The 24049-nt window shown below is 27.8% G+C and overlaps 2 protein-coding genes across 3 annotated transcripts; both read right to left on the minus strand.

The window, feature by feature from the left end:
- Positions 1 to 15635: 15635 nt before the first annotated feature.
- LOC103483935 (1,4-dihydroxy-2-naphthoyl-CoA thioesterase 1-like) lies at positions 15636 to 17389 on the minus strand. The gene is made up of 3 exons (XM_008440795.3): positions 17161 to 17389; positions 16870 to 17061; positions 15636 to 16052 (listed from the first exon to the last, which is right to left on the minus strand). Exons 1-3 carry the CDS (start codon positions 17353 to 17355, stop codon positions 15909 to 15911), a joined length of 531 nt encoding a protein of 176 aa, XP_008439017.1. The 5' UTR covers positions 17356 to 17389; the 3' UTR covers positions 15636 to 15908.
- Positions 17390 to 19464: 2075 nt separating this feature from the next.
- Positions 19465 to 21519, minus strand: LOC103483936 (1,4-dihydroxy-2-naphthoyl-CoA thioesterase 1-like). 2 transcript variants are annotated; one of them, XM_008440796.3, is made up of 3 exons: positions 20671 to 21519; positions 20391 to 20582; positions 19465 to 19775 (listed from the first exon to the last, which is right to left on the minus strand). In XM_008440796.3, exons 1-3 carry the CDS (start codon positions 20836 to 20838, stop codon positions 19623 to 19625), a joined length of 513 nt encoding a protein of 170 aa, XP_008439018.1. In that variant the 5' UTR covers positions 20839 to 21519; the 3' UTR covers positions 19465 to 19622. The 2 variants fall into 2 exon arrangements, with proteins under 2 accessions (XP_008439018.1, XP_016898988.1); XM_017043499.2 differs by having other exon boundaries at positions 20391 to 20588; positions 20671 to 21023.
- Positions 21520 to 24049: the final 2530 nt, after the last annotated feature.

The raw sequence follows: 24049 nt of genomic DNA on the forward strand, positions 1-24049 counted from the left end.
TATTACCTTTCTCTCGATGGTACTTTTATATTCTTGTATAGGTAGAGTTCAAAAGAGGATGTTAAAAGACACTTTGAAAGATGCATTCTAACCGTTGAGCTTTGAAATAGGTTATTTGACGATAAATTTTTTGTAAAAAGTTTTCATTCAAATGGTGAATTGTAAAAATTGAAAGGACATACAAAAAATGATTTACGATTAATTTATTTCAATTTATATATATCGTAGTTTCAACGTAGATTGGCGTTGTTATAATTCTTCATCTTAACTCAAAAGGGTATCATTTATCGATAATTTCATTCATATACACAATGTTTTACACATTAGCTACAACATTAATTAATTAATTAATATACATGTATGCTTTCTAAAAATTTACATAAATTAGATGTGGATTGATTTTTATCAATTAATCTAATGAGAAAGTTCTTATAGGTTTTTGGAAAAAAATTTAAAGTTATAATTAAACTTTTGGAAAGGTCTATCTTTTAGAGTTCTAAAGGTAATCATGTGAATAGTGATCATGATTATTCTTATTCTCACTTTTTTTCTTTTTGTTTCTCTAAATCGTGAACATGCATGGCATATAAAATTAAAATATGGTAAGGTGTCTTTAAAAATAAACTTCAAAATTTATTAAATTAGTTGATAGGTTAGATACAAAATTAAAAGTTCGAAAAAATTTATTATATACTTTTATGTAAATTTAATTTTTTGTAAAAAGAGTTTGACAATTTTTTTTTAAAATTTTTGAATTTTTTTAAATCTATATGGCTAGTTTAATTAATCCACTAAGTAAGATATTTCATTAAATATTCTTTTAACTCTAATTTTGCAATAATAATATTTTCAAGTGTTTAGTTTAAAAAAAATAAATTTTGAAAAAAAAACTATAATGTATGATAATCGCTAAAAATAGATTTTAAAATGCATTTTCAACAATTTTTATCAAAAGATCAGTTTAAAAGAAAAGAATGATTTTTTTGATAACAAATTTCCTTAAGTCAATTCAAATAGAGTCTAAATCGTCACATATACTACAATTTCATAAGAACTAGTTAGATTACAAAATAAAAAATATAAAGACCAAATCGTTATATTACAAATCAAATCGGGAAGACTAAATTATCGAATGGGATGCTTTTTTTCTTTTAAAGAATGAATTTTGAGGATAAAATTTAAGAGTTAAATTGATACCCTTTAAATTTTAGAGCTAATATAATGTTGAGAACTCTAAAAGTGACATTATTGTCCAAAGATAAAGGAACCCTATAACTAAATTATATATATATATATATATATATATATATATATATATATATATATACCCCACACCACTCAAATTCTTTAAAAAAAATTTGGACAAAATTAGAAATTTTTTTAATATATATATATATATATAAATATAAAGTACAAAATGAGTATACGGAATATTTTGGATAAATATTGAGAGCAACAACAATGATAATAATATGAATTAATAGTGGTATTGAATGGGACACAATTTGTACAAACTATCATGTTCTCTTTGCTACTATTTTTCTATACTTTAGCTGGCATTTGGAATCTCTCATTTTTTACGCTCTTTTTCCTCAATTATTATTTCCATTTTATACCATTCAATTAGTAGAGGCCCAAAGAGATGAATAGAGTCCTAAATAACGAGAGATATGTAAAAAACATGTTCGATTACACCTATTCTTAATCGTAAATAGAATGTAAGGACGTAGGGATCTATATGTAAACATAGTATCTATTTAAACGAAATCGAAAACGATATCAACGTTAAATATATTATTGCACACTTTAGTTTCACTCGAGATTGTAAATTGTATATACTTTGAGACATTTAATTTACTATCTAGCTAGTATGACTCGATACTAGTTATCGTTGTACGACACTTGAGTTTTGTACGTGTTTTATTTGTGTAGGTGAAATCAAGTCCAATGAAATTAAACAGTACACCAAGAGACTGCTTTAGGTAATATTATGTAAACGTTATTTGCACAAATTCATTCCTAAAATTGCATAATTAAGTAGTCAAGATCTAAAGTTGAAGATTAATCATATTATATATATCAATACCGATAGAAATGCCTAACTGTGATCTAATGGAAAACTCATCTAAATGCATATATTTGATATTTTATATTAAACAAATTACCAAGACATGCATGAATAGAAAAGAAAAGGGAGAACGTTATAAGGTTGGAGTTTGTTCTTATTCCAAACAACTTTTCAAAATCGTATTATTATTGGTCATTATTCTATTTCTTTTAAATAATATATATATATAGATAGATAAATTAATGGTTTCGGGTTGTTCAGAACAAGACTCAAAATTCAAAGTCCAAACTCAAGGGGATTGAAATAAAAGGCTACAAAATGACCACATGCGTCAAGCTAGTGGAATTTCACCAAAAAGGAAATAATTTAGTTGAACTGGACATTAACTACAACCTCGAAGGCCACATAGTCCTTGACACTATCGATGTTATACGTAGTGAGCATGTGTTGAAAGGTGACCTTATAATTATTCCCATTTTTACAACACACTAAGGGATGAGGTAAGTAAGTGGCTCCAAGTTAATTAGAAACTCTAAACTCTTTTATGTACTTCGTTGACATAAATATTGAAGAATAGTTTAACTTGGTATCACACATGTGTGACCATATTCACGTAGGTCAACTCCGACAACATGGTTCAAATCATAGGAATAGTGAGCTAGAGAAGCGCCCCAAAATTTGTATGTGTGTTTCCCTCGCCAACACTAATAGGAAAAAAAATGAATAGTAATTAAAGATGTGTTTTGGGTCATAGAATTTTGAAAGTAGGAGTAGACCCGTAATTAAGAAGTTACAAAGTACTCCCCTATTTGTTTGACCTAACAGATTCGTAGATTCCATTAATAAAAAACATCAATTTTATAACTTATTAACTGTTTTTACTGTAAGCTCAAGAATTTCACGACTAGTCAAACTTCACAAGTAGTAACTCTCCACTATTTTATCCCTTACTCCAAATATATTTTAAGAGAAAATTAGGGTAGTAGAGAGTAATGAAATTATTATAGGAATAAAATTTACAATATAAAATAAAATAAAATTTAGCAATATTTTATAGTTTCCTTTTATGGCCAATAATTGCATAAACTATACGACTTTTCGAAAGAGAAAAAAAAGAGTCTTTTTAAATATTAGTTTGAAAATATATATTATATTATATTTATTGTAAAACCAATTATTTGTACATTTCAAATTAAAGTGATGCCAGAAAAGTAAATATTGGAATTTCTAGTAATTTGTCATCTAATTTGATCCCTTGAAAATTTATATTATAAAAAATATCGTTATTCACGATTGAGATTAATAAAAGAAATTTTTATAAATATAACAAATTATAAAATATTTACGACGAGGGTAACAAAGTCTATAAATTTAGTCTTTTTTTAAATATTCCAAGTTGTCCTTCCATCTTTCTTCTCGTGATTTTTTTATTGTCTTTCTTCCTTTACTCTTTTTTTAATTGCAATTTCTTTCCATCTTTCTTAGTTGTTTATATTTGGGCAACCAAATGTGATTTCTTTCTATCGTCTTTTTTCGTTAGCTGCATGCATTGTCTTTCTTCTTTTCATGCATTTTTCTCTACGTTGTTTAGATTAGGGTAACAAAAAATATTGAAAAAAATCATTGAACCAAATTTAAGCCAAATCTAAACTATCAAATCTAAACAATCGTGTAACTCAATTAATTAAATGATTGTGTAACCAAATTAAACGATAAAATTGAAAAATAAATCATTAGGGGATGTTGGTGAAATCTTCTGCAGCAAAGAGAATATTTTTTGATTTAGTTAAGATTTACCGAAAGTGAATGTGTTTACAATTCATTGTATTCGTGATATTTTGTTTGATTTTTTGACCTATACAAATACAATGTATTTGTATGCGAGGAATTATCCTTTGTAAAGGGTATACTCAAGTAAAAAAAAAATTGAAAAGAAATATGTAGCAGACGGTTTTGCCATAAATCAAAATATTTTTGGGATTTGCTATTTTTCTATTTGCAATCCAATATGTTGCTATTTTGACGGCTAATTTTGACGGAAATAGCACATTGAAACTAATAGTATATCTTTAGAGATTGTTGGAACAATATAATATTTTTTTGATTTAGTTAAGAATTATTATAAGTGAGTTTACAAATACTGTATTCGTGATATGTGATATTTTGTTTGATTTTTTAATCTCAACAAATACACTCTATATGGACAATTGTCATCCGTGGAGGGGTAAATTCGAGCCAAAAGAATAAAAAAATTATTCTGACAGTTAGTTTTGCCATGAATCAAAATTAATTAACTATTTTTCTTTTTCTATCCATAAATTTGCTATTTCCACGATTTTCCCAATTTGTTAATACTTGATTTTGTATCCTAATAATCAGAGGATGTTGAAACTAAAAGTCAACAATCTTCTGTAACAACAGAATATTTTTTGATTTAGTTAAGATTTATCATAAGTGAACATGTTTGCTAATATACTATATTCGTAATATCTGATATTGTTTTTTATTTTTTGATCTCAACAAATACATTGTATTTGTATGTGAGCAATTGTTCTTCGTGGAGGGATAAATTCGTGCCAAAAAAATTGAAAAAATAATTTTGAGTTTTTCTATTTTTCTTTTTTCTATATAAGATTTTGCTATTTCCACCGTTTCGGATTTGAATTTAGGTAGTGATTTATGTAGTTGGGGCTGAGCTATTGAAGTATTTTGGGCCACCATGGGCTATTGAAGTATGTTGGGCCTCCATGGGCTTTGCATAATAATAGTCTTTCTATGTCCCCTAGCATTTGTTATTTTTCTTATAAAATATTCAACTTTACTAAATTAGAATTTTGTTTCTTTTTAAGTATCAATTGTTCGTATTATATAATCTATTTTTGTATCTAATCATGAATTAACTACAGCCCTCTAAGACTAATTATATGAACATACAACAGAGCTATGGAGAAATGATGAACGACCAATAGGTAACTTGATAGATAAATTAAGATTTAGAATTTTTCTTTTAAACCTCGATTATTAAAATGTTCGATTTAAAACTTGAAAAATAATATTATATACTTCAAACGTATACGAGATCATATAAGTATATACGAGTATATTTTATTCTATATTCTTTTAACTTAACAAAAATTATAAACCTTTAAACTAAAGAAAGGATTCCAATAACACACACTTAACTAAAAATTTTGTAGCTTTTTTTCAAATCTAAATTTAGTAAAACTCAATCTTTGTAAAATTAGCAACAAAATAAGGAAATGGTAAAAAAGGGGTAAAGTGATTAAAATTATTTACGGTTCTTGTTCCGAGGTGTAGGGAGTTATTCTTTAATGGTTTTTTGTTACGTAAATAATTTACTTTTTTTTTAATACTATTATTCTTTAGAAAAAACCAAAGACAAATATTTTCGAACAAAATTAGAAAATATTATACCCAAAAAGAATGAAAAAAAGTTAGTTATTAATCAAATTATAATGTTATATAAGGTAAAGTACATATACCATCAACTATGAGATTTTAAATTTATATTAAATCTCTCACTCTTACACGTTATGTTGAACTGATCAATACGTACAAACGTACGTACATATTGATACATATAATGTGACTAGAGTTAGTCACTCGAATTAAAAACGGAACCAAAATTTAAAAAGAAAAACTAGCTAGGGCGCACACAATAATAAAAGCCATTTAAAGAAAATGAAAGCATATTTGCAAAAGACTAAAGTAATTATCACATGATGAGAAGAGAATCAACCTAAATATGATTCTCTGTTAGAATTAGAAGTAGGTGTGATATTCAATATTAAGAACATAAAATCAAATATCAAATGAGTTGGGTAGAGAAGAATTAAGTTTAGTAGCCTTTTTAGCTTGGAAATGAAAACATATATTAAATTTAAAGCCACCATTTTTATATTAAGAAAATGGGAAAAGGAAAATAAAAAAGCTCCTTTAATTTAAACTATATTTATTTCACATCCCTAACTTATAATTCAAACCATTCATCTTCTTCCATGAATAAACCTAAAATCACACTTTTCCTTTCACTTTTAGCCTCTCATTTCCCCATTTAATATACACTTCATTCCATTCTTGACTGCATCATTGCAACTTTGAACTTGCTTTTCCATTGTGTCTAGATTTTTCAAAAGTTTTATTCTTTCGTAGAGTTTTCTTTGTTTAAATAAGAAGAAGATCGATGTGAACAGTTGTAAGTCATATGTGACATAATTTACAATATCATTATTCAAAATAATATTGAGTGACAACTAATGGACACACAAATTTCGATGAGTAAAAACGTAATGCTACTTAATTAGGTTGAAATTGTCTATTATTGTTTAGTGTCAATGTTCCACGAAAAAAAAAAAAACTTTAACATATGGTTGTTTATTTTTATTTAAATTATTTTTATTTGTTTTCCTATCATGTATAAACGGTGAGACTTATAAGCATTGGATTAGGCGTAGGTCTATGGCTTAACCTAATCACCTCTCTTTTGGTTATATGCATGATTTTTATTAGTAATACCTTTTTTAGGTTAAAAAACGATAATAATGGTAACAACGATCAAAGTAAGTTTAACTCAATGATAATTTGACAAAACTTTCTTTCTCAGATGTTGTAGATTCAATTATATATATAAATATCGATGAGTATTTTTGAAAAGAATTATAAAAATAAAAAAAGTACAAAAAAAGAAAAAAGAAGATCAAATTAAATTTAGCAAATAAACATTTTATGCCTTTTTAATAAATAAATTAAAATGTACGTATAATACAATTACATATTTTGTTGCTTATAGTTTCATGTTTCATGATTTATTTTCAATATATGATGAAAAATGTCAAATAGATATTAAATTATTCATGAAATCATAGAAATATGAACAGGAAATTCAATACTAATATTATGTTTAGATTGAAAGATGAGATTTTGTTATATAAAATTAGAGAATGAGTATGTGTACTGTCTTGTTGAGTACTAAACCAAAGTGACCCTTTTGGCATTAATATTTTAGGGTATTTGTTTATGGTCCCTTTTTGGGTTAGGCATTAAAGAGGGTTTTGAGCTGTATGGCATGAGCATTAGGTTCTCTCATCATCTCCTTCTTACCATTACTATATGTATAATCCATGACATGATCAATATATTTCCTGCCTTTAATATTCTTTCTACATTTTGCTACCTATTAATTTATTTGTACCTAAGTTCAACAATAACAATAATTGATCACTTACTTGCAAAATTTTAATTAGTTTAATCACTTTATAACCTCTCTATAGTAATACTGTGATTCGGTAAAAATTTCATTAGAAATATGCGCCTATCGATATAATAAAAAAGTACCGATAATTTTTCTAATGAGACTCTTTAAGAATTTAAGTTTGTCTATCTAATTAGTACGTGAGATTTCCTAAATTTAATTTACAAGGAAGCTTCTTTGTTTTTTTATAATATAATATTAATTTCAAATGTTAAATGAAAAAGTAGATGACATTTCTCTTCTTTTTATAGGACCTAATGCAACTTATATTCATCAACTTATAGATCACCCAAGTTTGAGAATTTTGTACTTTCAATTTGTACCATATTATTACTTTTTTTCCTCTTCTTGGTTTGAAGTACATCAACTACCAACATGCACCACACACACACACACACATATATATACAATAAATAAGTAAATAATCTAGAAGATCATTAGGTATCACTTTTATCATCTACGAGCACGTTGTTTAAGACAACTTTTAGATTCTTTATCTCACACTCACACACGATTTAACATATTGTACTACTAAACGATACTAACATGTGTGTTAATGCCTTCAACGCAATATATTATCTCGTAAAGAGCTTTAATTTACAAATCTTGTGATATTGTTGATGGAATAACCAAAATAATATATTATGATATCACTCTTAATTTATTTAATTAAGCAATCACTTCTTTAATTTGTATGCCATTTATGATGTAGATTAGCATAGATGTCCTTTGGGAGAAGGAAGCATTATAGAAAGCTTATATACATATATTCTCTTTTCGTTTATATTATTCTCCACAATCTAAACCTGATCATTATTTTTGGTTCATCAAGAAAGTAACTGCTTAATTATTATTAGGATCAACCATTCACGAGTCTTAACACCAAGCTAAATGCCAAAATACATTCAAATTATAATAGTAGTATACATATAACTAAAAAGATTTATTAAAATTAAATAAAATGGTATTGGTAAGATATCAATAATTATAATAATAATAATAATAAAGTTAAGTTATGAGTCATAGTGATCTTAAACTAATTTCTAAGTTTAGATTAAATACAACTCTAAGCTTCAAAAAAAAAAAAAAAAAAATCAAATAAATATTTTAATTACTTTCAATTTCATCACTAAACAACTTTAAAAAAATTCTTTTTAAAAACTCATCGAATATCAAAGTTGACATGTCAATGTCTTATTACACATAAATTCAATTGGTCTAATAGATCCATTAATTTTTCAATAGAAATTGCTCAATATGTTGGAGACTTAGACAACAAATTAAGAATTCAATAATGACGGCCTATTTGAAAATTTTAATGTTAACTACTTTATTATTTAGTGTTTAGGAATGTATTCAATTCAAAGACCAACCTAACAAAATTACTATAGATTATAATTACCCTTAGCTGCCCTAAAACATGGTTAAATATAAAGCCTAAAGAACATCAATATCTTCTTCCAATAGAAAGTATCAAAACCACTTTTTTTTTCCTCCTTTTCCTAACCCTATATGATACCCAAACTATATATATTAATATATATACTTTGCCCAACAAAAGGAATCACAAGAAAATGGATTTAAGTACGGACTATTGTACTCTAAATAATTGATTCAATATTAACCGATAATATAAAGTGAAATTACATCACTTACATATATATGTATAGTTCCTTTTAGAGATTTTTGTTAACTTGTTCCATTCAACCATTTTGGCACTTGACATCATGAAATAGAATATTATCCAACTAGGTGAATTCAGTGATTGACGTTGTCGATATTCCAATTCATTATTCTTTCTCGTTTAAATGAAAATTTATCTGATAAACACAAGCATATTTCATAGACTGATAATTTGGTATTGTTTGTGTGTATGAGGGAAAATGCATACATATTTTCGAATCCACATCTTTAACGATGGTTATTAAAAGACAGTCATATTGTGATATATAGTTTTGGTTGAATGATTTTTGTTTTTTCGTTTAAAGGTTTATATTCGAAGATATTCTAATGTTTTTTTTTAATGGAAAGTATATATTAAAGACATTGAACCAATGAATTTCACTTTAGAACAAAATCGTTAGAAATATGCTTTGTGAACTATAAATAAAGTGTGCTTTTATCCAATGCAACTTTCTTACCTAAAATTAAATAAAGAAACAAATAAATAAACCCCTTATTTTTGTTCGTTGGGCCAAAGAAAATTTTGAATTTCTACCCCAAATTTTATAACACTTACTATTTAACTTTTATTATTGTTTATTTTTTAACCGACTACTTGTTCGTTGGTTGAATAATACAAAATAGATGGTTCGAAATATCTCCGTTCAAATATATGATTTTTTATTTTTATCTTTAAAATTTTAAAAGTTAATACAAATAAGTCAAAATGAGCCTAATTCGTTTGATATAGTCATGTATTATATCAACGTTCTCAATCAATACTGGAGTAGGGTGACAATAATGATAATAATATTATTCATGCAAATTAACATACGGGTCATAAAATTCAAGAATCAAAATGAAAGACTCATTATCATAGTTTGCTAGTAAAAGATAAAAAACCAAACACCTAAATTCAAGAACCATTTATTCTGAAATTAGTAACCTAACACAAATATATATATATATATATATAATAACCATTATTAATAACTTTCACCGACTTTTATTAATCATAAAAATAAAAGATTACAAGAAAAGAGAAAAGAAAAAAAAGATCAGTCAAACCCCAACCCAACCTAACTCCATCCGAGACGAATACACTACACATATTCGAAAACATGATCGTGATATCAAAAGGGGAAGGAGTAATAAGGGAAAGAAATGAGGATTTATATATGATCGAAGAAGAATTAAAGAGAAAGAGTTTGGCGTTCGGGATCGGAAACACGAGCTTCGTAGAATCTAGCAATAAAAGCAGAAGCTTTACGATCAATTCCAGGCTCAGCAACCCATCTACTTCCTCTATCTTCATCACTTGGCCACATCCTTCTTCTCATTTCACCACTTTGATCTTCAAAATAACCTCCATAGTCATTCCCATAATCTCTTCCTCCCATTGGGAAACAACAGCTTTTCAATATGCCACAAAATGAAAAGCACTTCAATGACTTTGATCTTCCCCCCATATAATGACAACAACAATATCAATATATATATTTTCTTTGAGAAGAAAGCACTTCTAATAAAAACTTCCCCCTTCTTCAAATAATAATAATGGTGCCCTTTTCTTTTCCTTTCTAGATCTCAGCTTCCCTAAGCTTTTTTTTTTCTTTTCAAGAGAGAGATGAAGGAATGAAAGGTAATTTGGAGGGGGGGGGGGGGTGTTTGTAGTGATAAATATATATATGTGGGAGAGAATATGATGGTTGCATGAGTTTATATAGTGGAAAACAACAAGCTCTATTGGCTTTTTGCTTTTTGTGAGACAGCTTGTTGAAGGGTCTTCTTTTCTTGTAAAAAATAAATTTAAAATTGGATTATTTATATGAAATGACCTTTTTAAGTATAGGTTTGTTTCAATTATACATCTCATTCTTGCCTTTGAAGAAAAAAAATTATGGTTAAGTTTTATTGTGTATGTTGTATTCTTGAACTTTAGGGGTTTGTTTCAACTATGTGTTCATAAAAATTTTTACTTTTTGAAATTTAAATTTTCACCTTTTCTGACTTTCTCAATTTTGTTCAAAGTATATATACACCTTTGAAGAATTTCCTTTGGATAAAAATAAGATGGGAACTTAGGGGATCCCATTTAATGCAGGTAAAATTTGAAAAGCAAATGTGACGATAATTCTCTTTACGTGATTTAATGTGTGAAAGTTGATTGTGTAAAGAATTTTGTTTATTAACGATATCGTTTGAGATGAAAAGTAATCGGTAAGGATGTGGTCTTAATCAATCTTCTATATACTTATAAATAATATAATGCACATCTTCTAGTGTCATGCTATACGTCACACCATTTTTTTTTTGGAACTAGAGGTAATGTGAAAGGGTATATATATAGATATTCTTTAAACCTAGAACAAATGCTAAACTTCCAAAAGTATTCGGACATAATTAAAACCTACTTAAAGTTCTGGAGCGTTTTTTATAATTCAACCAATTTTTATATTTACTATAAATATTAATGTTCATCATTTAAGTATATTGTATGTCTTTTGTACTTTTTTTCCAACTGATATGTAAAACTCGTAATTCATTTCACTTTAATCAGATAAGGTTAACGAAAGATTTCTAGGACGATATATCAGTTTAAAGGTTAAAATAAAACTTTTTCGATAAATAGTAGGTAGAATTAAAAGCATACATGCACTTTATATATAATACATTTTAGTTTTTTTTTTTCCTTTTTAACCTAAGAAATGAATGGCTAGGATCCAATGATATGACTTGACAGAACTGTTAAGATAAGGGTATGTAGCCTTTGAGATGTAATAAAATGAGACTAAAAAGCACAAAAAATTATTGTCCTCTGCTTTTTTCTTAAACCCTAAACTCTCTTTCTCTCTTTCTCAACTTTTATTTGTTCTTTGTATTCCCTTTTCCTTTTTCACAGAGGGGATTCTCTGCCATAATTCCTCGTTTAAATAATGCCTATGGAAACAACTTTTTTTTTCTTTGCTTCTACACATGATGATGAGTGAAAAACGAACTTCGACCTCGAGATTGATAGCACAAACTTTATATTGATTAAGCTATACTTATACTAACGCGTCTATATATATTGTAACATCGACTTACTTTACATAAAAATAGTTGGAGGAATTACAAATAATAGAAGAAATAGCTAGGAGTAAATGTTGAGAAACAAGAGTGTGAACAATTAGGTTTTTTTTTTAATATCAATCATCCGTGTAACACATATATTTTTTGGTTTGCCCCTCCAACATACAATAAATCGATTGAATGGTTTTATAGCTCGAGCAATTGTGTACTAAAAGGTTGAGCTTAAAGCACCACAACTGATTAATAACATCTCTTTTTTGGTTGGATTTGCCTCTTAAGATATATAGCAAAGCAAAGAAATATGAGAAAATAGAGAGAAGAAAGTGAAGAGGTAAATCTTGTTGTGAATTGAGAGAAATAGAAAGACAAATATTTAAACTAAAATTTTTAAAGATAAACAATTAATAATATAGAAAAGGTTTAACATTTTCTTCTTACTAGCTAGAAGAAAATATTACATAAGAAAATCTCATACTTAAAATGAAATAAATATTAAAAATGTTAGAACAAAAATAACCTAATTTTTTATTTAACATTAAATCAATCTCCACCAACAACAAACAAGTTTTTCTTTAAAGAAAAAAAAAGTAGAGATTTGATAGTACATTTAGGATTAAAATAGTACCAAATGTTTAATTAATTCTCATACTTTATGTTCACTAATAATTTTCATTTGAAGGTATAGTACTTCTAAAATTCAGTTCTCTTGTACTTCACATATATGACTTTGATCAAATCCATCATATCTATTAAAATCTATATAAAAAATTTGAGGTATAACATAATATTCTTAATTAAAAGAACAATGTGTGTGTGTATGTATGAAGTTTGAGAAGTAAGGAAAAGCATGGGGAGAGTTTGCCAACTTCGAAATCACTGGAAAAATTGCAAAAGAAAACTTAAACAAATGAAGGAATGATAGGAAAAAAAGCCTTTGATCATCATCTCTCTCTTTTTCCTCACTGTTTCTCATAAGAAAATCAAAAGGTTCATGCACCCTCTTTGCTTTTAAATAATAATAATAATAATAATAATAATAATAATAATCCTTATATACTTTAAAAATATTTTCAAAGTATAACAAAACTAGAATCAATTGAAATTACTCAAAATCAAGTAAATATTGAAATGCGAATCGATGAAAATTAGAGTTCGATTGAAAATTGTTGAACACAATAAATTTAATATTACAATTTAGACTCAAAATGCTCAATCAACATAAATTTTCGATTAGATGTTAATGTCTATCACTAAACTATATCACAAATTAAGAGTGATATTTGGCTATATCTATAAATAAATTTAACTCTTTTGGTTGTATTTAAAACGAATCACTAATTATATTCTGTAGTAATGATCGTTGAAAAGGGGATTTTTATTTGTTTTGGAGGGTCTTTAAGAATGTTGTCGTGGGTGTGGGTTAGGGTTAGGCACTTTGATAGGAATAATAAAGAAAGGTATTGAAATAGGGAAAGGAGTGGTTGGGTTTAAGGGTTAGGGGTGAAGTTTCTTAAGAAACCTACACAGTGCATTCAAGCTGTCTGTCTACCTTTTAGGAATCTAAAACAAATGCCAATCACATTAATTCTCTCTTTTTGATTTCCCATATTTTCCCCCAATTATTACTTTATTTTATTCCACTTTTGAATGAATAGAAAAGGGATCATTAATTATATTAATTATTTGGTTTTATTTTAATATAGAAATTCAAAGTTAATTATGTATATGTTTGTCTATTTATTAATCCGACACTTGGTAGAGTTGCTTCAAAATAATTAATTTCTCCTTAACAATTAAGTAAAGGTTTTAATTCGTACGGTTTTCTGTTTTTCTTGTAAAAGTTTGAGATAATGAGTGAAGCCTACTAAAGTTGGGCTAAAGAGTAGAACACTAACCCCATATTTAAATCATGCTATGGGTCATCTTGGACAACAGGGTATATAATCGACATTAAGCATTAACGTAAGACTAAGAAAATTACAAGTTTCGTCAAAGAAAAAGTACCCTAATTTTAAGACCAAAATGAGCCTAGAAGAGAGGGTTGGTTTAGAACTTAGCCCGAGCACATATGCTCAGCGAAATGCAAGCCCTAGCCAGCCAAGGACATCGTCCTTAAGACAAAATTCAGGCCTAGGTGAAAAGTTTCTTGACCATGGCTTCGTTTGAGATCGAGCCTAGCAAAATGGCCAATAATGTTGCATGCTCCGACTCAATGATCCATATCCTAATGTATCATCGAAATTCTATGAATGATAACTTAGATCATCTATTCTTATAAATATATCATTATAACTTAAATGTAAATTCTCTCTTTCAAATCCTCAAACTTACGGTCTACACATATGTATAGGTTAGATTTTCTTTAGCATGTGTAGAAACAGCATATGGCTTATATGCAAGTCTAGGAACCAAAACAGAAAGAAGAAAAGATTGAATTTTATTCTTAATTCAATTTGGATCTAAATCCTAGTGATTGAATAAACCAATGTAGAGAAGCTGAACTAAAAGGGCTAGTATAAGCATGATTTTGAATATAAGAGCAATTTGAGACATGATTGTGGATTAACTAAAAAATAATCAACTTTACCCTCAAACCACGTTAATTTTATTAGTTATTATTTTTAAATTCTACCATTTAAAATTTGAAGGTTAGATCGGTCTCTTTTGGTTTACCAAATTCTTTTACTCTCTAAGTTAAATTGCCCACAAAATGAAATGGGATGAGTAGGGAAGCTTTTCTCACAACTTTGTTAAGGGTGTTTTGGTCATTTTGATCTTCAAGATACACAAATTGTAAGGAAGCTACCTTCAACAAAAGGGGTGTGAGATTTATTTCATTGTGTCGTTGACTCAAAAAGGAATAAAAAATGAATATTATTAATGATAAGCAAATAATTGATATTGATTAGTTGAAACATAGAACAAATTACTTTCAAACTAAGTTTTACAATAAACTTGAAGAGTTGCAGGGTCCGTTTTAGATTGACTTAAGAAAAAATGTTTTTCAGAAAACTCATTTTCGTTTAAACTCATTTTTATGATTTCCAAACACTCTAATTTTTTTTTTCAAAATAACTTATTTTTTAAATTAAACACTTGAATCCAAACACACTAACAATAATCCGAATTTCAAAAGTCACTTGGACATCCAAAAATCATAATAGATCTAGAAATTCATATTCATTCATATATTTAATAAATGGGGTACATTTCAATATTAACCAATTAAGTCCTTTAAGATTTAGAATATGTCCAATTTTCCTCTAATGGTATTATTGTTGCAAAAGGAGGGACCAAAGTTCAGTATTTTTGAAATGTCAGGAGTAGTTTGAAAATGAAAGGTAAATTGATAGCTTTTGGGTTTGTGAAATATTTGATTATACTCATTCTTTAGATAGATTTTACCCATCAGATTTACCTTGGTTAAAAAAAATATAAATACATTTTTGTAAACATTGTGGATGTGAATCGGTATCCGATGGCCGGAGTGGAGAATGAGTGGTTGGAATTGAATGAAAAAGGCAACATGGATAACGGATAGACTACTTATTCAGAGTGTCATTATAAAAAATTTCATTTTTATTTTTGCATAGAAAAACAATCCTTACAAATTATAAATCATATATATGTCACCTGTAGATCTCTAGAAACACCGATAGAAGTAAAGGAAAGTGGGAATTAATATCTATCTAATTTTGGGTCCATCTAATTGACTATAGCATCATGTATGTACAACACATTAATCACCATATCAAATATATATTTCATCGAACTTAAAACTTAGTAAAATTAAAAAGAAAAAAGAAGAAAAAGAAAAAAGACCTTTAGAAGTCATTACAGTTTTGAAAATTTCTTGAGGGCATCAGCAGCATTTTGAACATGTTTAGGAACAGGCATATTGCAAAGAAGAGTTACTCTTGCGGTGGATACAACTACTTTTTGTTCTTTCAAATCCTTCCATAATTGTACATCCCATACCTACCAACCATCACATAAATTCCTTCTCAATAACCCAACAATTTACATTTAACCTACATTTCCATGGTTAGCTTAATTATAAGCTTTCACTTTTTAAATCTAAAATCCAAGTTTTAGCTGGCTGCAGGTTCCAATCAAGCTCGAGTTTATAAACTATGAGTTTTGAATTTCTTATTTATGTTTAGTTTCTTTGAATTATAGAATTTAACCACCAAAACGTATTATTGCTCAAAAAGTAACATTTTTAAAAGAAAAACTGCTTCAAATAACAAAACATTAAAAAAAAACAGATTGTCAATAACACCTCTTTCTTACAATTAAAAAAATTTAGACATGAGCTCTATAAGAATCTAATTGAAATTAAATAAAAACCTAAATTGAAAATTTGTTAAGAAAATAATGTTAGGTGGTTATAAAATCAACCTAAAGATGTGTTAATTAAAATAATTTGAACTCCAAATACAAAATTATTAGAATCTAACTACATATAATAGTTGAAGATTAAAATAAAAACTCATTGTCCCAATCGTACTCTAGGTCGGATCAATCTGCCAATTTTTTTACTAGATTATGGAGAATAAATAGGCTAAAATTGAAATTTGGATGTAAATGACCTAAAAATGTGTTATTATATTTTTTGTTCATTTTCTAATTTTCCAAGTGAATATAGAAAAAGAAAACTAGAAAGTAAAACGTCACAGTCAGTTTGGTTGGCTTTGTAAATTTCAATTCATTTAAACAAATAAATAATAATGATGATGATGATGATGATGTAATAAAACGATAATATAATGCGAATTAGGTAGAAGAAGACTACCTGAATGGTTCTACCGACGGTGACCGGAACGGCTTCGGCGATAACAAGCTCGCCGAGGGCGGCGCTCTTCAAATGATTAATACTGAGATGAATTCCGGCGACTCTCTGGTATCCAGACGCCTTGTGAGCACCCATACTTGCAAGAGACTCGGCAATCAAGGCGGATACGCCGCCGTGCAGCACTTTGAACGGCTTCCGAAAACAAAATAAAAGTAGAATCGAGGAATTAAGAAGAGAAGAAGGAAAGAGATTAGAAGGTAAGGGAGTTGGGAATATATAATATAGATCAACCTGGCAGCAGATGGAAGAAACGAGGAGACGGCCGGCGACTTTGTGAGGAGAGACTTGGTGGATCTCGAATCCAAAGGATTGAAGGGGAGCGTCGAGAAGTAGCGGAGGATTAGGATTATCTGTTGAAGACATTTTGAGAAAGAGATTAGGAATTTTGTGGGAGAAGGACAAATACACCTCTATTTTAAGGCTCATTAATAAAGGTTAATTAATTCTGGGAATTGACTAAAATACCCTTAATGTTCGAATGGTTAGTGTGTGTGTGTGTATGAAGGAGTGAATCGGAAATTATTGGAAGTACTAATAATAATAATAATGGATTTTGGGATAAAGTAGTAATGGAGTTGATGGTCCACAATGATGGTTGGTAGGGTTTGTGTGGGTGATTAATGTGTTCAATTACCCACCAAAAACACAATTCAACTACCAAGTCAAGCAATTAATCTTTTAAAAGAAAAGTGATTTTGGAGATGATGAATAGTTAAATATGCTCTTAGATTTATTATTATTATTATTATTATTATTATTATTTTGGTAAGATGTTTTGGATTACAAGTATGGGAAATGAAAAGGTTGAATTGACAACTCAAAGCTTGACGGTAGAGTACCAATAGAGTCTATGAAGCGCAGGGACCATCAAGAATGATATCCACAAGAGGGAGTGAGAACAAAATAATGATTTTACTAATAATTTGTTTTGGTATGAGTTTTGAACACGTGATACAAGAAAAACTCAACTATTTATAGAGGAGATTTTAGATTTAAAATTTTAATTTGGTATTACAAAAAAAAAAAAATTTTGATTGCTAGATTTTTCTTAAAAATAATTGAAATTAACATTGGTCAAAAATAAATGTGCTTTTAAAAAACAATTTAAAAGTAGAAAAGAGATATTAGTTAGTAGGAATGTAAATGGGTTGGGTTGTGTTGAAGATATTCTCAACCCAACCCATATTTTCGAGTCGGTTGAGTTGTCAATAAAAATAACCCAAATTAAATTTTCAACCCAACTCAAGTCAACCCATTTTTTTGTTCGTTTCTAAATTTTTAATGTTTGTAAATGGAAATCATTAAACAAATCGAATATGTTTTGCATCAAGTTAAGAAAAAAAATATTAGTCGTAGGATTGTTTGATTTTTATTAAATAAATAAATAATAATGAAATATTATATATATATATATATTAATTTAGGTTGGATTGACTTAATTTTCAATCCACCAACCCGCAACCCAACCCAAAATTTTCAATCTAATCTAACCCACATTTTAAACTGCTTAAGTTATTCTTAAGCCCCTATTAGTTAGAGATAAAATGTGATTAAGAAAAATATATTACTAATAAAAGTAGTATCATGATTTGTTTTTCTTTATTATTATTAGATAGTTGTAATATAACAATTATTAGATTCAAAATAATTGAGTATATAACAACTTTTTAAAAAAATTGTAAATATAGCAAAATTCGTTAAAATCTATAAGTCTATCACTGATAGATTATGTTGCAAATATTGGTTGATAAATGAACGGTTCTTAGATTTGATAAACGAACGATTCTTAGATAAGTAGTCAACTCAAGTCCTGAACGACTTGATGATTCTTGTATCGGTTTTTCTTATTATTTTCCATGAAGAACTACTACGAAAAATTCACCGTCAAAAGCTTTTATACTTTTTCTTCCTTACTTCCAAAACCGCATAACTTCTCACAAAAGATTTTACCGATATATATATATATATATATATATATATATTAGAATAAATTCTAAGCACTTGTGAGACCATCTTTAAAAAAAAAATCTTAACAATATATAAGAAATAAATCCTAACCACCTGTGGAACCATCCTTGAAACAAAAATCTTAACAAATTTTTTATCAACTCATTAACTAACATTGGTCTATTATTGATAATTGATACACCATAAAAGTTATATTTTTTTAGAAGTTGTCATGTAGTATATACTTATTTATTATTTCTAAAATTATCACCCCTAATAATTACCCTAATATTATTATTACATTTTTAGGTGCATCAAATCTCTCCCTAGTCTTTTTGGATAGTATAGATGAATTTGATGCATCCCAAATACATGCGTGAATTGCTTTCTTACTTTATCTTTTGCTCTTTATTTCATCGATACATTATTGTCCTCTTTTTTCTTTTTCTTTTTTTTTTTTCATATTTGTTTGTATCATTTAATTGACACTAAATAATTAAAACTTTCAGTATTCAATTACTTTTTGACTAAAGTTGTTTATGTTAATAAAATATAAAATTAATATTTTATTAATAGATGCTACTACAGTTTTGTCAAGACCACATAAAAATATTATCCAATGCAATAATTACAAACTTTGTTTTTTAACTATAGATAGATGCTACTACATATTCTTTAACCATGGAGTTTGGTTAAAGTCGAAGGAAAGAAAAAGGAGTCTTAAGTTATTAAACGTAACCTATTGTTCACAACTTGGCAAACCTCTGAAGTGTGTCAACCAAGGGTTGGGAATGTTTAGGAACGGGCATATTGCATAGAAGAGTCACCCTTGAGGAGGCCACAACGTCCCTCCTTTCTATGCTCGAACTTTTCGCCTTCCACAATTCTACCTCCCACACCTACAACACACACACACACACACACATATATCAAATTTTTTAATTTTTGTTATTTTTGTTTATATATTCTCCGAGATGTTTAATACTTTTTATATAATTTAATCTAATTGATGTACCCTCGAAATATTCATTATTGTCCATTTAGTTTTAGAAAAATAAAAAAAAAACAAACAACAATGAATGAGTAAGAGAATTTGACTCTCTAAAAATTCACAGATGCCCAATTTGATAACTATATTGTTTTCTTAAAATTTAAAGAAAATTTCTTTATGGTTTGAATCAATCTTTAAGTAGAAAAAAACTATCTTAGCAAAAACAGAAGTAAGTATTCAAAAACTAATTTCTTTTGAAATTTAGATAATCCGAGTAAAAAGCAGATATGAAAGTAGAAGATTTAGAGCAAATCGAAGTACTATTCATGCAGGAGCTTTGCTCTTTCAAAATCCAAAAACCAATAACGAAGGACCTTTTCTTTACCGAGTTCAGTTGAATTTTTATCTAAGTTTTTCAAAATCATAACAAACTTAATCTGAAAAAACAAAAAGTACAAATCAAATCTATCACCAAAATCAAAAAAAAAAAAAAAAAAAGACAAAAAGAAAGGGAAAGTGTGACCTGAATGGCATCGCCAATAGAAAGAGGGACAGCTTCGGCAAGAACGAGTTCCCCCATTTTAGCACTTTGCAAATGATCAATACTTAGATGAAATCCGGCCACTCTTTTGAATCCCGACGCCATCTGTGCTCCCACGCTCGCCAGCGCTTCCGCTATCATCGCCGATACCCCCCCGTGCATCACCTTAAACATCTGCCACTTTCTTCCAATTTCAATTATTGAATGCATTCATCCTAAGATCATTAATTAATTATTTAAATTTACGATATCGATATCGAACCTGGCAGCACTTCGGAGAAACCACAATGCGGCCGCTTACTCTGTTAGGAGATAGGGTTTCGATCTCGAACCCCATGGCGTTAAGAGGAGCGTCCAGAATCGCCGTTGTCGTTGATGATGATGACGGCGACGGGAGCGGCGGATCATTGTGAGGATTTTGATTATCCATATTGAAAGAGAATGCGAAATTTGTTTGTTAAAGAATAAGAGAGTTTCGATTCGATGGGGGATTGTGGAAGAAATGGGAAGCGATTTAGGCGTCAGAATTGCATTCAAACACATGGCGCCATGATTTTCTGTTAGCACATTTATTTGCTTTTTTTTTCTTTTTTTCTTAAACTTTGAACATTGTTTTGTTTTGATCTTCAAACTCCAAAATATATTCCAAACTTTAATAAAAATTATACCTTTTTGTTAAATATTCCAACTTTTTCTAGGAAAGTGTGTTATTTAAATTTTGTCAAATGAATAAAAATATTTATTAGATATAAAAATCTATATCTTGGAAATATTTTATCAATTTATTATTTATAATAATTTCTTTCGAACAAACTTAAAATTTCTTATAAGGATTTAAAAATTTCTCTCGTAAATAAAATCTTTCATGAAAATCTTTATAAGAATTGAAAATTTGGGTAAAATTCACTAAAGTTCAATTGTGATGAAAATTTTGTGAGATTTCTTTTTTTTTTTTTTAACTCAAAACTAAAAGTTGTAAATGAAAAGAAAAATTTAAAATTTAAAAGTTAAAATTTAATGGGTAAAGAAAAAAACTTAAATTAAAACTTAAGAATTGGAAATGAGTGATTTAGGAAAAATTCACATCATTTTTTTTTACCAAATCTTTTTCGAATGTAATTAGGAAATTACTATGATTTAAGGAAATGTTGTTATCATGCTTTTGTCATTTAAAATAATTTTTCATATTTAGTAATCTACTTTGTAACGATTCTATTCCATTTCTTCTTCTCTTTTTTACATAAAAAAGTTCAAAGATAGATTTATGATGATAGGATTCGAACAATATGTCAAAAATGTTGCCATTATTTGAACAAATTTTAAATGACATTTTCTAATAGTTTGGGATTTTAGCAAACTCAAACCTTGTTAAAATTTGACACAAATCTATCTTCTTTTTAGTTTTTTTTTTTTTCCATTTTTCTAGAGAATTATTGTAATAAATAATTGCCAATTAAATTGGTGGTATTCCCATAACTTCAGTGTTTTGAGATTGAAGGTTGAATCTTCTACTAATATAAATAATGAAAATACTAGAAATTATTGTATTTAGAGCAAAGTACAAAAGTAGATTCATTAATAATATCTAGCAACAAAAATTATGAATTTAACTTTCTTTACTTGCTTAATAAAAAGCCCATTCACAAAGCAAATTGCAAGAGATATATTTTATTCCACATATCAATAATTTTATTTTTTAAATATCAAAATTTTTTCTAAATTGTCACAAAATATATTTTATTCCAAACATCATTAATTTTTTTTCCTAAATATCAAATATATTTCCAATTCCCAATAATTTTATTTCTCCAAATGTCAATATTAATAAGAGGGGAAAAAAAACTAACTAAGATAAAATCATAGCTTATTTTGTAGCCGCCGTCATTTGTTATCTAACAAATATTTAGAAAAAAAATACAGTAAAGTTGATGATCTAAGCTTTCACTCTCTCGACATTATTCCGTGAAAAGGGTATTATTATTTCTTTTCTTCTTCTTCTTCTTCTTCTTCTTCTTCTTCTTTTTTTTTTTTTTGATGTAATTTTTAAGTTCAAATTCTTCTAACTATTTTTAGTTTTAATACTTTTTCAATCTATGTGATAAATCATAATACTTATATTGTTTATGAAGGGATGAAAACCCTTTACAGCGGAAAATATACAGAAACTCAATTTTAATTAGAACCTTAAAAATACCAATACATTGGCAAAAAATATTGATTAAACATGCTTTAAAAAAATTACAGAGAATAAAACTTACGCTCGTTGACGACTCTGAATCTGCCAATCACCAAATTTTTGGGGCACCACCACTTGAAAACCTTCCTATTCTCTGATTGAGATGGTTTGTGGGAACCAAAATTGGAATAAGGGAATGGAGAGATTTTTTTTTTTTTTTTTTTAGAGAGAATGGATAGACTTCTTCGCAGAACTCTCTCCCGTTTGAGAGAAAAAAAAAAATTTGTTACGCAAAAATTCCCTCTTCTTCAGTCGGAAGAAGAGGGAAGTTAGAGAGAATAATTGGGAACGTGGGAAAACCACCCACGTTCCTTATTAAATAAATTAATATTAAATTAATATTAATTAATTAATTAATTATATTAATTATATTAATTAAATAAATAATTAAATAATTAAATCATATTTAATTAATATTTCATTTAAATCATATTTAAATGAATATCTCTCACATAACCTATAGTTTTAATTTAATTAATTTAATTAAATCAAATTTAATTAAATCAAATTAAACAAAACTATTAATTAATGCTCCAATTAATTAATTTCTAAATTAAATATCTTATATTTAATTTAATCCATAATTTGAATCATATTCAAATATAAATTTCTCTCATAACTTATAGTTTTAATATGTATCATATACACATTAAATTTTAACTTATAGTTTTAATATGAATCTAATTCACATTAAACTGATATTTGAACTTATTCAAATATTTTATTCTCTCATAATTTAATTTTGAATCATATCCAAAATTAAATTTATATAATAAAGTCTAATTAAAATATAAACTTTATATTATAATGTATCAATATACATTATATTAATTCCCAAAGTAAATTTGAACATTTCAAATTACAACCAATATAAATAAATCTCATTACTCTTTATGAGCTAGGAAGGGGACCTAATGGACCTACAGATCAGAAGCTACAACGATATGAGATTAATTGGCTAAACTCATTAACCACATTAATCAATATTCGTTAACTGTGTGTACACTCCACTAAAGACTCACAGCTGAACTCTTCTCACTGTAGATATATTTCTGTGTCCACGGATATTGACCAATACCAGTAAGTTAGTCCTTCACAAGTGTTCGTAACTCCAGCTGGGTCAAATTACCGTTTTACCCCTGGGTTACCTCTGGTCCTTAAATACCAGTGCTCCTCTAATGAACAACCTGTTTATGGTCCAACCACTAAACAGAAACCCCTCTCGTGCCATTAAGAGGGTAGGGCCCTTTGTTCAAGTCTCGGAGACACCATTTAAGGGAACACTTATCTACTTACCCTAAAGGTGGGAAGGAGTGAATTCCATCTTGTGTGATTATGTTCCCAGCTCTCCACTCGGTATTGTCCCCAAAATGATAAGAATATTGAGTCGGCAATCTGGCCACTC

Source organism: Cucumis melo, chromosome 6 (genome assembly GCF_025177605.1).
Source record: "Cucumis melo cultivar AY chromosome 6, USDA_Cmelo_AY_1.0, whole genome shotgun sequence".
In the NCBI taxonomy this organism is placed as follows: domain Eukaryota; kingdom Viridiplantae; phylum Streptophyta; class Magnoliopsida; order Cucurbitales; family Cucurbitaceae; genus Cucumis; species Cucumis melo.